Here is a 13940-nt window from a genome sequence, read left to right on the forward strand (position 1 = left end):
CTTAGCAGAAATACAGAAGGAACTTTTGACTAGAAACATTCTATGATAGTTTTTCTCTATTTGAGTCATCTGTATGTAAAGGTTTATCTGGCTTATATGCTTGGGACACAGTTTGTAGACCAGTTTGTTTTGTTTCTTTGTGCCTCTGTAGAAGATCCAGACTCTCCATCTGGTCCTAGTTCCCCTAAAGTTGCTCTTCTTCCTCCCATCCTCAAAAAAGTCCCCTCAGACAAGGAGCGTGATGGCCAGAGCAGCCCCCAGCCCAGTCCCAGGACCTTCTCCCAGGAAGGTAAGAACATCTTTCCTCTGGCTCTGTTCACCCCAGAGAGTGTCATTTCAAAAGGAGGGACTTAGTCCCAGACTAAACTAGAAGCCTGGAGTTCTTCAGAATCCTTTGGGTTGACTATGAGAACCAGAGTGGGCCCTTGATTTGGCATTATGCCTGATATTAGGACTTCATGAAGAGAAGTCAAAAAATATAGCTGAAAATAAACAAAAAAAAATATAGCTGAGCCACCTAACCAAAGACCCACCTTCTCCACAGGAGTGATTTCTGCATACTTCTCAGCTAGCTTACAGCCTATTAGGGCACAATTTTGAATAGGTTTCTAGATCCCATTGTTTCTAAGGAAAGCACCCCTACTTAGCTTGTCACCATGCCATGGTTCAAGGGCCATAGTGACATTAATCTTGCCATCTTTGCCATGAATCAGGAGCAGGCCATCTGCCCTGAGGAACCTCGAAGCTGCAGTACTCTTTGGGTCGTGAGTAAATGTTCTGCCTTCTCGGAGTGTGGTCCCCTTGTAGACACTCCCAGGGTGTCTCTGCGCAAATGTGTTCCCTTCAGTTCCCTGAGGTGGGAAAGGTGGTTGCCTGTGATTTTCTTGCTGCCCTTCAGGAACAGACTTGAGCCCCCAAAACAGGGGTAAGGCAGGCCAGGGTAACAGTAGCATCTTTGATGTTTCTTTCGTCTCTCCCACTTATTTTAGGCTCTGTTTTGTCATTTCTTTATTTTTAGTTTTATTTTGAGGCAGGGCTCTCTTGATGTAGTGACTCACCTGAAACTCACTATGTAACTTAGACTGGCTTCAGTCTAATTCACGGTAACTCTCCTGCCTTTGCCTCCCAAATGCGGGGATTATAGGAGTGAGTCACCATGCCTGGCCTCCCTGATTTCAAATGCACAGCTGGCTTTTGGGTTACGTGTCACACAGGGCTGGTTCTGCACCAGATACGTGATGTAAAAGAGCTCTTAACCCCCACGTGCAGATCCTGGCTGTGCTTTGGGCTACATTGTTTACGTTATATTTGTTTGGTGAATTCTGTTACTTCCCTGGCTCTGATATCTCCTGTTTTCTCTTCTTGGCAGTAGATGTGGGTAGAAGCTAATTGAAGGCACAGCTGCCTATTATCCTTACGTGTTAGTGGGTCTCATAAAAACAAATAAATAATACTTTTTTTGCTCTTCTGTCTCTGTTCTGCAACTTTGTTTGTTAGGTGGAAGTTTCTCTCCCCTACTGTTTATAGAGAAAAGAAGGTGGGGATTTGCCTGAAGGTGTTAACTACTTTTGTCAAGGAATCCAAAGAGGGGACTGGTATCAATTCTCATTTCACAACGAGGGGATAGATGCTGTACTTGGTGTCCTAACCACAGCTTTAGCATGAGCCAAAGTTTGAGTGACTTCACTCTAACAGTGACCTACACTGTTAAAGAACCTTTTATTGTGCTGTTCAAAGCAACCTCAGGCCCCCGAGAGCCCCTCACAGCCAGGTTGCCCATCCAGCTCTTCCCCATTGGCACCCTTGCTGTCTTTTCCTCTCAGCTTTTAAGGAAGCTTTGAAAATGCCTGAGAGGATTTTAGTGTGGGCGGGACAGTTGGTGATGTGTGGAAATATTCATCTTGTTAAAAACGATTGAAATGTGGAAGAATTTACACAAAACAGGGTAGGTGGGGGCCAGAGAGTTGAGTTTAGTAAATTTATGATTAGCATAACTTTTGGAAAATGATACCTGCTTGGAAGCATCCAGTCTATAGCCCAAGGGCCATCTGAGTTTGGCTGAGGACAGATATGACTCTAGCCCAACCCAAAATGATAAGTTAACTTCAAGCAATTGTGTTTTCAGCAGGTGTTTGTGGGGTTGGGGTTTTAAATTTTGTTTTGTTTTTAGCTAATAGCTGCTAGGTGATCAAAGCTATTGGGAGTAGGAATGTGTCCTGGAGCCTCTGGTGACAACACAGGTCACATAGGACACCACTGGCCAGGTCAGAGCTGCTGTGAAAAGCGAGGAATTCCAAATAAGGGAGCGGTCGCTCAAGAACTTGTGGTGCTTCATATGCTTGTCCAGCATGGGCTGATTGAAACTACAGAGGCCGGGGTTGCTTTCCTGCCTAGACCACACATCACAGTACTCTGCAATGATGGCAGGCAAAAATACACAAGGTCTGGGCACAGCTTTCAGGCATTTGGGGGGTAAGATTTTGACTCCGGCTTCTGAACTAGCTGGTCTTCAACGGGAGTGGAAGATGTGGTAGCCGCTCATGAGCCCTGCCTTTCTCTTTAGAAGCCGTCCCTATTGTCTTTTCCTGTTGTACGTTATTTATGCTGGTTACTTCATTTCCTTGTTCTCTGCCTCCCTCTGGACTAGCGTGCCCAACTAATTTCTGAAACAGGTAAATGACTGTAATTCTTCCGGATTATTTCATAGTGTGTGTGATTTTTGTTAATCCATTGTGGAATCAAAATTGTAAGGCTGGGGCATTTTTGTTACTAGCTCTCTGGGGCAAGATCAGGACTCACCTCATTTTGCACATTTCCATAATGTTGGCTGTTGAATTCTGTAGACAACTGTGGACCTGCCCAGGACTAATATGCTTAAGTTCTTTGAATCCTAACTCAGGGTGGATAAGCTGATATTTAAGTTTTAATATAAATAATTTTAACATGGATGTCGACACATTGATGTATTTGCTACTATAAAGGGTAAAACGGATCCCTTTTCCTTAGTAGTGCAAAGAGGAGATTATTTCAAAAGACATTCAGATCATGACAGTGGCAAGCCTTCCAGTAGAGGGAAAAGATCTTCAAAACCCTACTCCACCATTGCGGAAGAGGAAGTGAATGCACCTGGGTACAGGAAGTCACAGCCAACAAATGGTTAGAGCCTTCGGTTTTCATCCCTCGCTGACCTGAAGCTGATGAACTGGCACTAACAAACGAGCTTTAATTGAGTAGCTGCAGTTGGGGGCTGGGTCAGAGACTTCATAGAACTGAATTCGTATTCTACCCGGCAACAGGATGGTCCCTGCATGGGGAGGTGGGAGGATATTAAGTCAAAATCCAAAACTAGACAATGAGGAGCTTCAAGTTACTTTAGAGGTTTGTTTATTCAAATTTTAGTGAGCATAAAAGTTAATTTTCATATTGGGGTCATAGCTCTCATTCTCTTCCTTTCTACATTTTTTCCCATCAAGTTTCCATGAGTTAAGCTAGAAATTCATAGAGCGGTAGAGAATATTTGTCCACAGAACATTGATCTAAGATGGAACCCAAACACTGTGTTAAGGAAAGATCAATAAGAAGCTCCCAGCAACATGCAGACCTTGAATTACATACATGACTTTTCAGGGAAAATTTTCCATCTTGAGAGGCAGTTCATTGTATTGGCTAGCACTTGCTCTTTCTGCTCTGTCTTCCATTAGATTGTGTGGCAAATTCTCCTCAGGTGAGAGCAGTTTCGGGGAACAATTAAGGGAAGATGTCAGTCAGGTGGTGCCCTCTAGGGGGTTAGAGCCTGCACTGCTGGCATAGGGAAGATGCCTTCCCATGATTGCAGTGCAAGGAAAACAGCATAGCAGAGGACAAAGAATGTTCCTAGCTCAGCTACTATAGGAGATCTCCTCAAAGGACGCCTGCCCTTGGAGTGAATGAAGCGCTTTGCTTCCACAAAGCTTTATCAGAGGTTAACATGTGAGGGTATTTAGATTTCTGGGATCAGGCATGAGGTCCATATTTTAATGTAGTGAACATGATGACCTTCATTTTTCTCTGAGCATTCCAGAATCCAAGTTGATGAGAGTGACCTTATGACAGGGAAAGCCTATACTTAGAGAACTTGCTTGGGGACAGATGCAAGTCTCACAAAGTCCCTACCAATTCATCACCAGCAAGAACATCCAGTGCTATGAGAGGCTCCTATGGCTCTTTCCTGTTGCTCTGGAATTAACTAGCTTGATCATAGGTGGAGTTAAGGGATGGCCCACCGCACAAAGCAGGGGTAATAAGTCATGTAAGGATAGAACATTTCATTCTCTTTGGACCAAGTAGCATCTGTCCTGGAGAAAATGAATAGAATTGGTCCTTTGCTTTTAGTGGATGTGGTGGGCGGATATGGTACTCAGGATGGAATGTAGGGCCTTACAACTGCTTAAGAGCTAGCTGTGCTGCTGCTCAGCTGCCTTCCATATGTGTACTTTATGCTCAGCTAATTCCCTGTGTCTTTATCACAGAGCTGTAAAAATACTTCTCTTTCTAAAAGATGTAGTCTGATGTTAGTAAAACAGAAACAACTCTTAATTTCATTCATAGGAAAGTCACATCCATGAGTAGCTGCAACATGTGTGAAGAGCCAAAGAGTTATTTTTCTGAGACTTAATAAGACAACAAATCTACTGCGTCTTTCATTAAGTACAGTTGAGATTACATGGATGTTTCTAGATCCTGGAAATTTGCATTTTCAACTCTTAGAGCCCCTGCTGTACATCTCTCACTAACAAGGCACGCAGGGTGCAGAAATAAGACCCACTAAAAGTGCTTACAGGACACTCAGGATGCCCCTCCCCTAGGCACATCCGTCTGCCAATAAGACATTGCGTTAAAGGGGATGGTGGCAGGGATAGGCCAACTCCCAACAGTGAGAGGAAGCCCTGTGTGGATCTCTGACATTCCTGCAACCTCGGGAGTTACTATTCTCCTTGTCATGGGTTGGGTCAAATTTTGGTAGGATTAAACGGGACCATCTTGTATTAGCTCTTCTACCTTGATTTCCTGAAATCGGGGAAAACCCAAAATTTTCACAGGTGCTTCAATTAAAGTCATTGACGCCTAATATGTTTGTTTTGTTAGTGCCTATTCTTCTCACGTTGCCTTCACCTTTGAGAACTACGTAGCCTCTGCTTCTCGAATAGTTTCTGGTTAGTTTGTTTTTAATGCGTTACCAAAGCAATTGACAGAAACGTGTTGTGTACTCTCAAGTCTTAAGAACAATCTTGTGATACTGATCCAGCTTTCTCAATTTCCCACGCCTTGTACTCATGAAACAAATGGCAGCTGTTGTTCTCAAAGCGTGCTGCGTATTTGATCATGGTTGACCTGGTTTAATGGTGTGGCTGTTTAGAGACTGAGTTCATGTCTTCTCCTCTCTGAGTGTAAGATGTGATATTTTTATTAGCAAATATCCTATTTTCTTGAAGAAAATAGCTGCGTTTGTGTGGCTTCATTTGTGTCGCAGAGCTTTCTGTTTGTGCCATCTGACTCTGGGAGTCCCTTTCTTATCCCTCGGTGCTTCCTTCGTCCAGCGTGAAGCCTTGGACACGTGCCTGGTCTCACAGTCTGTGAACTAGTGCTCGGCTCAACTTCCTTCCCCCGGATCCAGATCCAGGTTCCACTTCCTGTGTGAGAATAGTACACCTCCTATCCCAGCCCTTGGCAGGTAGATGCAGGAGGGTCTAGAGATCAAGGTTATCCTCATCTACAGAGAGAGCTGAGAGTAACATAAAACTCTGTCTCAAAACAAGAAACACAGTTCTTCAGGAAAAATTTAGCAGTTGCTTGAGATTTTCCCACTATGCTGGAAAGAAATTTTAAAAGCGGGGCCAGCTACAGATTATTATGTTAAGAAAATGCCCTGTTTTCTCTTGGTAGATGTATATCTGCCTGGAGTTTACAGTGGGGAGATCATTTCCAACTTGCATCTGAATCTCTAATCCCACGTCTGGATGTGTATTTCGGAGGGTTGGAAATTTGCATATATACATATGCAAAGTTGGATCTTTGTGTTTAGGGCTCTCTGCAACATTTTTTCCACCTCAAACAAGTTGTAAATATGCAAGCCAGTGTTTCCACTTAATAAGTTAATGTTCAGTCCATATCTTTTATTCATCAATAGCACATGGGTTGATAATAAATACGTGTATAGATAGATAGACTCGTCCACCAGGACACCTTGGCATTCTTAACCATATTACATTGGAGAAGTTTAATCAAACAGTGTGTTTTGTCTTGTTTTTTTTTTCTTTTTACCTTATTTTAAATCAAGGTGTAGGAATAAGTTTGGGTAATTAGTAAAGTCTAAATTTTATAATATTTTTTAAGAATTAATTCTGGACTTTTAAGTTTCAAGCAGACATAACTCTATTTAGACACTCCTTTAATGGAAGCCTGACAAAATCTGGTTCTATATAATTGTAATTAGCATCTTAATTGCATGCAATCAAATAGATATTCCCTAAGGGCTGGAAATTGACACAATAAAGATCTCTCTTTCTACAAAGCTGTTTGCATCAAGGATCAGGACTAAGTAGGCTAGAAGACCAGTTGAGTGCTGAGCTTGGTTCAAGTATTAGGTGAGGTTCTTCCTGCCTGTTCCCAACAGTAAGGACATCCCAGCTGCCCTAGGGTCCTTAGCACATGCAATCGTAAATTAATTAATGGAGGTGAATGTGTTTAGGATGAACTTTACTCCAGGGGTCCTCAGGATCAAACCCAAGGCCTCACACAAGCTCCACCCCTCTTTTAGAATGATTTGTTGACGTCTGAAATTGGGATATTTCCCTCTTATTCACCACATTGGTTAAATGGTAGTTCTTACTTTTATGGCACAATCTGACCATGCTATCCACTAGAAAGGAGCAGATTAACTTGGTGATGTTTGCTCTTCCCTCCTCCCTGCCACCCCATTTTGCTTCCCCCACAGTTCCCTAACCTGGAGGACTCAAAAACTCAGTAGCAGCTTGGAAGGTCATTGCCTTTGCTGTAGATGAAAACACAGGCTGCCTTTTCCAAGAAGATGCCCATATTGTGTCCCTCTAAATTTCACTCATGGTTGCTGTTGTGGTCCTGGTCCATAAGGTTACTTCTGCGTTTACCTGTGACCAAAACTCTTAATTACACGAGTGTCTCCATATTTAGAGAGTACTTTTGTGTCATCTTATATAAGGTGGATTTAGCCTGAGTTCCCAGGAAGCTAAAGTATCTGGAAGGATGAAAAATTTGATTATTCGCTGAATCTAGGGTCTCAGATGTTTTCTCTGAAGAGAGATGAGCATGACCCCCTCCTGCACCCTGTTTATCTTCCCTTGAATCTCCCATCACAGTATTAGACATATCTTCCCATTTGTCTGTTTGTGAAGAAACGAGGTTTTGTTTTAATTAGAATGCAGAAGTTCTAGGAGATAGATTTCTTGTCAGATATTCTTGGGATGGTATTGGAAGTATTCTCTGCCCCCTTGTCTTAGCTTAAAGGACTCTGTGGATGTCAGCATCAAATTGGTTTTGTGACGAAGGGCAGCATATTTAGGGACATTTATTTATCTTTTTTTTCCCTCCAAACCTGACTTATCAACAGCTTTCAAAGGACCAATCACACAAGTAAAAATTTTTTATCCCAATAAAAGCTTTTAAAAGCAATTGTATCTGTTCCTTATATCCCCAACTCCCTCTGAGAATTTGCCCTAAACCACTGGTGAAAAGAAGTCAGAAGTTTAAGGGACTGGAGAAATGGCTCAGTACAGTTAGTACTGTAGATGGCAAGAGTTTGCTTCTTGCACCCATTATCAGGTGACTAAACCCAGCTGAGAAAGTCAGCCTCTGTGGGTACCTGCACACACACACATACACATGCACACACACATCACATCAATACTTTATAATTCAATTACTTGATTTTATAATGAGATTGAAAAGGCTGTTTGTGGGTCTCCGCCCTTCAGGATTTAGTGTAATTTTAATTTAATGTCTTTCCCAGAACTGAAGACTGTGTTCCTGGTTGGGTCTTCTTCTTGAGTGACAGATTAGTTGTGCTTTTTTTTTTTTTTTTTTTTTTTTTTAGCAGCTTTCCAAGTGGCATGGATTTGGTGTTTTTAGCTCAGATGGCATCTCTTCAGTAGGCATGGGAGTAATGTTTAATAGCTTTATTAAATATCCCTGGAGTTTAGCCTCTGAACTGAATCTTTCCCAGGTGTGGTGGCAGAGGAACCAGGATGTAGAGAGAAAGAACACAGGTTTTAAAGAGAAAACTAGACAAAATCTACCTGTGTGATTAGGAAGAACACAGGCTCATAACCAAAGCCCAGGTCCAGCTGTCTTGTGACCCCTTCCAGTTCCATATCGCCAGTCCGAACAGACAACAGGAGTGGGTGCTTTGCCTGCAGGGTTGAATCTGTCACAGGCATTATTTAATTCCTTGTCACAGATTTTATCTATAGGGAGTGAGGCATAGGTGTTCTGAAGCACAGGACGACAGGTCTGTCTGCATCCCTCCCCCACTGCAGGAGTAACCAGCTTTCGGACTCTGCAGAAGGCATGGCATTGGAACCCAGTCCAGCCAGCACCTCTGCAAGTCTCTGTGTGTCCTGTCCTCTGTGCCGTGTATGGGGGGCAGTCTTGGCTGTGGAGGTCGCCTGGCTCAGAGCAGCCTCAGTGACTCCTGATGGCTTCTCCCGCTTGCCTACCATCTCCACCTTTGGTTCTCCTTCACATCTATGCCGGGTTCACCCTAGCACAGACTGGTCTTGCGCCTGCGTGTTTGCTTGTGTCCACTTGCTTGTGGTTTCTTTGGTGTGTCCTTGTCTTCTGTCCAGAGTCTCTAAATCAATAGCTGGTTTGTTTCTGGAAAAGTCCATCATGACTACCCCTCCCCCCACTTCTCAGGGTCCCTCACCCTACTGTTGGCCAGGTCCTATTGTTGCCCTGTCAATAAATTGTCCCTCTTCCTTACCTTCTGATTTCAGTCTCAAGGAGAAGCTGGGGTCCTCAGGCCCAGGAGTATCAAGAACAAAAGCAGCGGTCCTCCGGCAAAGATGGTCACCAAGGAAGCAAATCCAGTGACTCCGGAGAAGAGGCAGAAAAAGAGTTTATTTTTGTGTAATGGTGCCCACCCCAAGCCTTCCCATGCAGGGTGCTCTCCTCAGCCCTCAGAGAGGAGCCGCGGGCAGTGCGTCTTCTCCCTTCTCTGGTGCTTTCTTCTTTCTCTCCTTTCCTTCTTTTTCTAAGAAAAAGATATAAAAAGTTCTCAAAGCACATTTTTCGTCTCACTCCATTCTCAGCATTTGTTTTCCAAACATTGTTTCTTATGCCTTCAACAAAAAGCCAGCAATTATTCCACGGGCCCTACTTGAATTTCTCTGAGGCAGCTACATATTGCCCTGCATGGTGTGGTTTTTGGAAGTTAATGAAGTAACTGGACTCCCACCCAAGTAACCATCCAGGAGACCCTGGGGTACTGCAGGGTGTTTTTGTGTCAGATCCACACATGACTCGATATAGCAATTTATTCTTGATGTATGCAATTGCACATTGTAATTATATTAACAGAGCACACTAATAAATAATTTGTATAAATTATATATATCAGATCTCGGGCATTGTTCTTACATTCTTCTGGGGGGAGCACTTCCTCCCCAGTGGAGAATTGTACATTTAAAGCTTGGCTGGTAGCCTTTGCAGACCATCGGCACGCACAGCGAAGAACAGAGTGTGAGCAGCCCGGATTCATGTATATAGTTGATTGGAATGAGGTCTTATGAATATTCTCGTTTTTGAAGGCCTTTAATTTCTGTCTGCCTATTAGCTTTTAATGTGTGGTTTTTAAGAGAAAGTTTTGGCACCTGTAAAATACAAAGATGTCTAAATACTACTCTTTATAAAACATCTCACAAATATTCACTTACATTACAGGCTGAAAATATTTTATTCATATGTATATTTATACCAATAAAATGATTTTCCAAGTGGGATTTTCGCTTCCTCCAGTTCTTTTGTTAGGCCCGACTTGTGCAGTGAGGCTGCGGCTAGTCTCTAAAATGTAGAATAATCACAGTACACAGATAATCATATCATCTAGAAATCATTACTTTCAACGTAAATGTAATTTGATAATTCCATGGTCTGCTCTTGCCATCGGAACACAGATGGAATTTACTAGAAGGTCACAGAATTCTTTGTGTGTTCCGTACCCAGCTCCATGAGTTTAAGATCATGAGTGGGGTGCTGGCTTGAGTCAGACAGGGCTGGTGTGATGTCGCTGTTTACCCTCTCCCTTTTGCCACCCCTGAGTGGTTGGCCTGAGAGTGAATTCCAGTCCTAAAGGCAGGACCACTTGCTATATCATATGGCCTCATGGCAACAGATATAAAAGACTGTTCTCTTTAGGTGTGGCACCAAAGTTGGAGAAGAATAAGACAGAAATGGGCATGGAACTGCAGACTGTTGGGCAGGAGACCCACAGCCCAGCTAAGCCCACACTTGGAATAAGCAGCACTATTGAAGGTGTCGCTCCCGCGCGCCCCCCCCCCCCCCATCCTCCAGGATGTTCTGGAAGTCTCAGAAAGTGATATTTGTACAAGGCTTTGAATGGATCCCTTCATAAGTACAGGGGCTGTGCCTGATTCTTAAGAATACTGTTTTTTTTTTTTTTAAGCTTGAGGACAGTTTTATTATTCTTTAAAAGAAAAGTTACAAAGCAAGGAAGCTGACCATATCGACAACTACCACAGGAGGGAGATGGAGAAGAGAGAAAGACATTCTTTTGACTTTGACATGGAGGCTCAGCAAGCGGCTGCCTGGCAAAAGGAAGATAGCTTCAGAGAAACTGTGGAAAAGTCCAAAGTATCAGAGAAAGCATGCATAGGCTCAGGCCAACCACCTGAAGGAAAAGGCAAGTTGTCACATTTTCCTGAGTGAAGACTTGAGAAGGCAGGCAGACAAAACCAAACCTCCTGGTGGCTCCACAGTAGCTCTGTCCACTCCCTCAAAGCGTATGTGGCCTCAGATTGTGTCACGGGGAGTAGTAGGGTGGTCACACAGTGCTGCTGTCCGTGGTGATCAGATTCACATTCACTTAGAATCTTACGTGGCACAGCATGTCCCTGCTGCCCATTACAAGCTTGTGGTTTCAGTGTGGAAGGCCAGGCTATAAATAGCTTTAGTGTTTGATCAAGGCCCCTGGAGCTTGCCTCCGCAACAAGAGGCGCTGTGTTTTCAGACAGTGATGTGGTCAGAGCAAAAAGCTGTGACCCTTGGAACTGCAGGCAAGGATGGAGAGAAACAGAAAAGTAAGAACTGTTTTGTCCTTCTGATTATCCCTAAGGTTACATGCTGACATGCCAGGCTGACAGCCCCAAGCTTGGCTGAGGTGGCCATCCGAAGGGCAGCCCTTACTCATGAGCCCTCTATTGTCCCGGCCTGGACTTTTTTAGATTTGCCCTGGATGTCTGTCTACTCAAGTCTCCATCGCTCCCTCCCAGGCTCCTTTAAAAAAAAAATATTTATTTATTATGTATACAATATTCTGTCTGTGTGTGTATGCCTTCAGGCCAGAAGAGGGCACCAGACCTCATTACAGAAGGTTGTGAGCCACCATGTAGTTGCTGGGAGTTGAACTCAGGACCGTTGGAAGAGCAGGCAATGCTCTTAACCTCTGAGCCATCTCTCCAGCCCCCCTCCCAGGATCCTTTCACAGCGATTTTCAGCCTGTGAATGTGAACCACAAGTATCTCCTGCCTCCTGTTCCCTGCATTGCGATGCTTTAAGGAGTGGTTCTCGACCTTCATAATGCTGTGGTGACTCTTTAATGCAGTTCCTCATGTCGTGCTGAACCCCCCCTTCATTGCTACATCCTACCTGTAATTTTGCTACTGTTAATGAATCATAATACATATTTTTGGAGACAGAGGTTTGCCAAAGGGGTCGCGACCCCCATGTTGAGAACCACTGCTTTACAGGCTTCCCCAGAAGTAAATCTGCAGGTTTATCCCCTCTCAACATCTGCTCTTCATAGAATATGAACTGATACATTCCTCCATTCCTGTCACCTTTTATCGCTCCCACAGAGTATGAGAGGAATGGCCACTCTGTAGGACCTGTGACCAGGTGCCACTTGCCTTCATTCCAGTGAAGTGAAGCAGCTGTCTCCAGTTGGAAACATGGGGGCAACTGCTCAAAGAGCAACAGTCCTCAGCTGCAAGACCCTGATCGGGAGGCTGGGGAACAGCAGAGGCCTACAATCCAAAGATTCCAGTATGTCGGTGACGAGCTAGCTGAGGGCAGAGTGGGGTTTCCTACAGGTCCAAGGAAAGGTCCACATGACTTATGAACGGCCCATAGCATGGCCCTGCACTGAGGTTGTTCCTTGGTGGCAGGCAGAGAGAAACAGAGTCCTGAACGGGAGAATTGGTGACTGAAGATGTGAAGGAAGGGAGGAAGGTGAGCACATTGCCGTGCCCCGCTAGAAAGCTGGCTCTCTGCCCTCTGGAGTCAGGCAGTCTGGGCCTATACGTTTCCTTGGGACAATGAAAATGGCAGCAGCCATTCTGCAGTCCAGGTGCCACAGATTCCGGGCCAGGCTCTTGGTAGAGAGCTTGTCCCTTTGTCATTTCTCCACACCAACAGCAAGACAGAGCGGCAGGGAGCCTAAGGAGCAGTCTGGTCTGTAGTCTGACACCTCTCTATGTGTTTCAAGCCCAGAACCCAGGCTTTAGCCAAACAGCTAAAGCAGAAAAGACAGCAATGACAAGGAGCTCCACAGTGTTCTGTTTGCCCCATTGTCAACAGTGCCGCATTTCCTTTGCCAGTGCTGTCTCCGCGTTAGGCCAGGTGTGGTAGCCCACTCCGGTGATTCCAGTACTCAGGAAGTAGAGGCCAGGGATTGGGAGTTCAAGGTCATCCTCAACTTCACAGTGAATTTGAGCTAACCTGAGCTACAATAAGCCCCCTACCACCACCCCGGCTCAGAAGAAATAACAAAAGAAATTTCTCAAAATCAGAAGCAATAGATTGTGTTGCCCAAGGGCACTGTTCTTGCTGTCCGTGGGCTGGTGTCAGATTTTGAGGGAAGTAAAGAAATGAAGCTATGCTTCATCTTTATGGCCTGGACGCGATTGAGCTCAGCAGGCGACTGGATCGCAGGCCCAGCTTAAGTGGGGGCCTGCCTCATGCTTCCACACCCAGCCTCTCATACCTCTGCGTCTCCTTTGGCATGCAGCAATCGTGGGGAGCCTCAACCGACAGGGAAAACATTCAGCTGAACATTCTGAGGGGAGACTGGTCAAGCTGTCTACCAAAGACGAGAGGGTGAGGCAGACAGAGAAACCTGCTGGGAAGATGGTCTGGAGCTCGAACCACTGCAAAGATCCAAAGTAAAATGCATGTATCCTGCGTGCTGGAGGGTTTTAAACACTGTAGTAGGGGGCTGGAGAGGTGGCTCAGTGGTTAAGAGCATCGCCTGCTCTTCCAGAGGTCCTGAGTTCGAGTCCCGGCAACCACATGGTGGCTCACAACCATCTGTAATGGGGTCTGGTGCCCTCTTCTGGCCTGCAGGCATACATGCAGACAGAATACTGAGAATACTGTACACATAATAAATAAATAAATATTTAAAAAAAAATAAAATTAAAAAAAAAAACCACTGTAGTAACCATGGGGTGGGGGAGCCGGCAAAAGAGGAAACTCTAGTGCCAGGAGGAACTCCTAGCAGGACACTCCTCGGAAGTGGGAAGTCAGCAGGTCTGCTCTTCCATCATCAGGACTGTGGACTGAACACTGGTTCCCTCTTCCCCAGAGCACGCGCTCTGTGAAATGCTGACTCTAGCAGGACCGCTCACTCAGAGGCCCTGAGGTTCTCACTGTGATCAGGACACTTAGAGATTGCTGCTTCTCACACTCAC

The 13940-nt window shown here is 44.7% G+C and overlaps 1 protein-coding gene across 15 annotated transcripts in view; it reads left to right on the forward strand.

Annotated features, from left to right (window-relative positions):
• The window catches only part of Carmil1 (capping protein regulator and myosin 1 linker 1), a 262274-nt gene extending 252263 nt beyond the window's left edge, over window positions 1-10011 (forward strand). For 7 of the 15 annotated variants that reach the window (XM_041632696.1, XM_041632700.1, XM_041632699.1 and 4 more), the window contains 3 exons: window positions 152-289; window positions 3007-3156; window positions 9009-10011. In XM_041632696.1, coding sequence (XP_041488630.1) covers window positions 152-289; window positions 3007-3156; window positions 9009-9145 — 425 coding nt within the window. In that variant the 3' untranslated portion in view covers window positions 9146-10011. Of the gene's footprint in view, window positions 1-151; window positions 290-2647; window positions 2673-3006; window positions 3157-9008 lie in introns of those variants that run through there. The other 8 variants (XM_041632703.1, XM_041632708.1, XM_041632709.1 and 5 more) reach the window with 5 other exon arrangements.
• The last annotated feature ends 3929 nt before the right edge of the window (window positions 10012-13940 follow it).

This window comes from Microtus oregoni, unplaced genomic scaffold (assembly GCF_018167655.1).
Source record: "Microtus oregoni isolate MIOR12 unplaced genomic scaffold, Mior012 000042F_ref0000377, whole genome shotgun sequence".
Lineage (NCBI taxonomy): Eukaryota > Metazoa > Chordata > Mammalia > Rodentia > Cricetidae > Microtus > Microtus oregoni.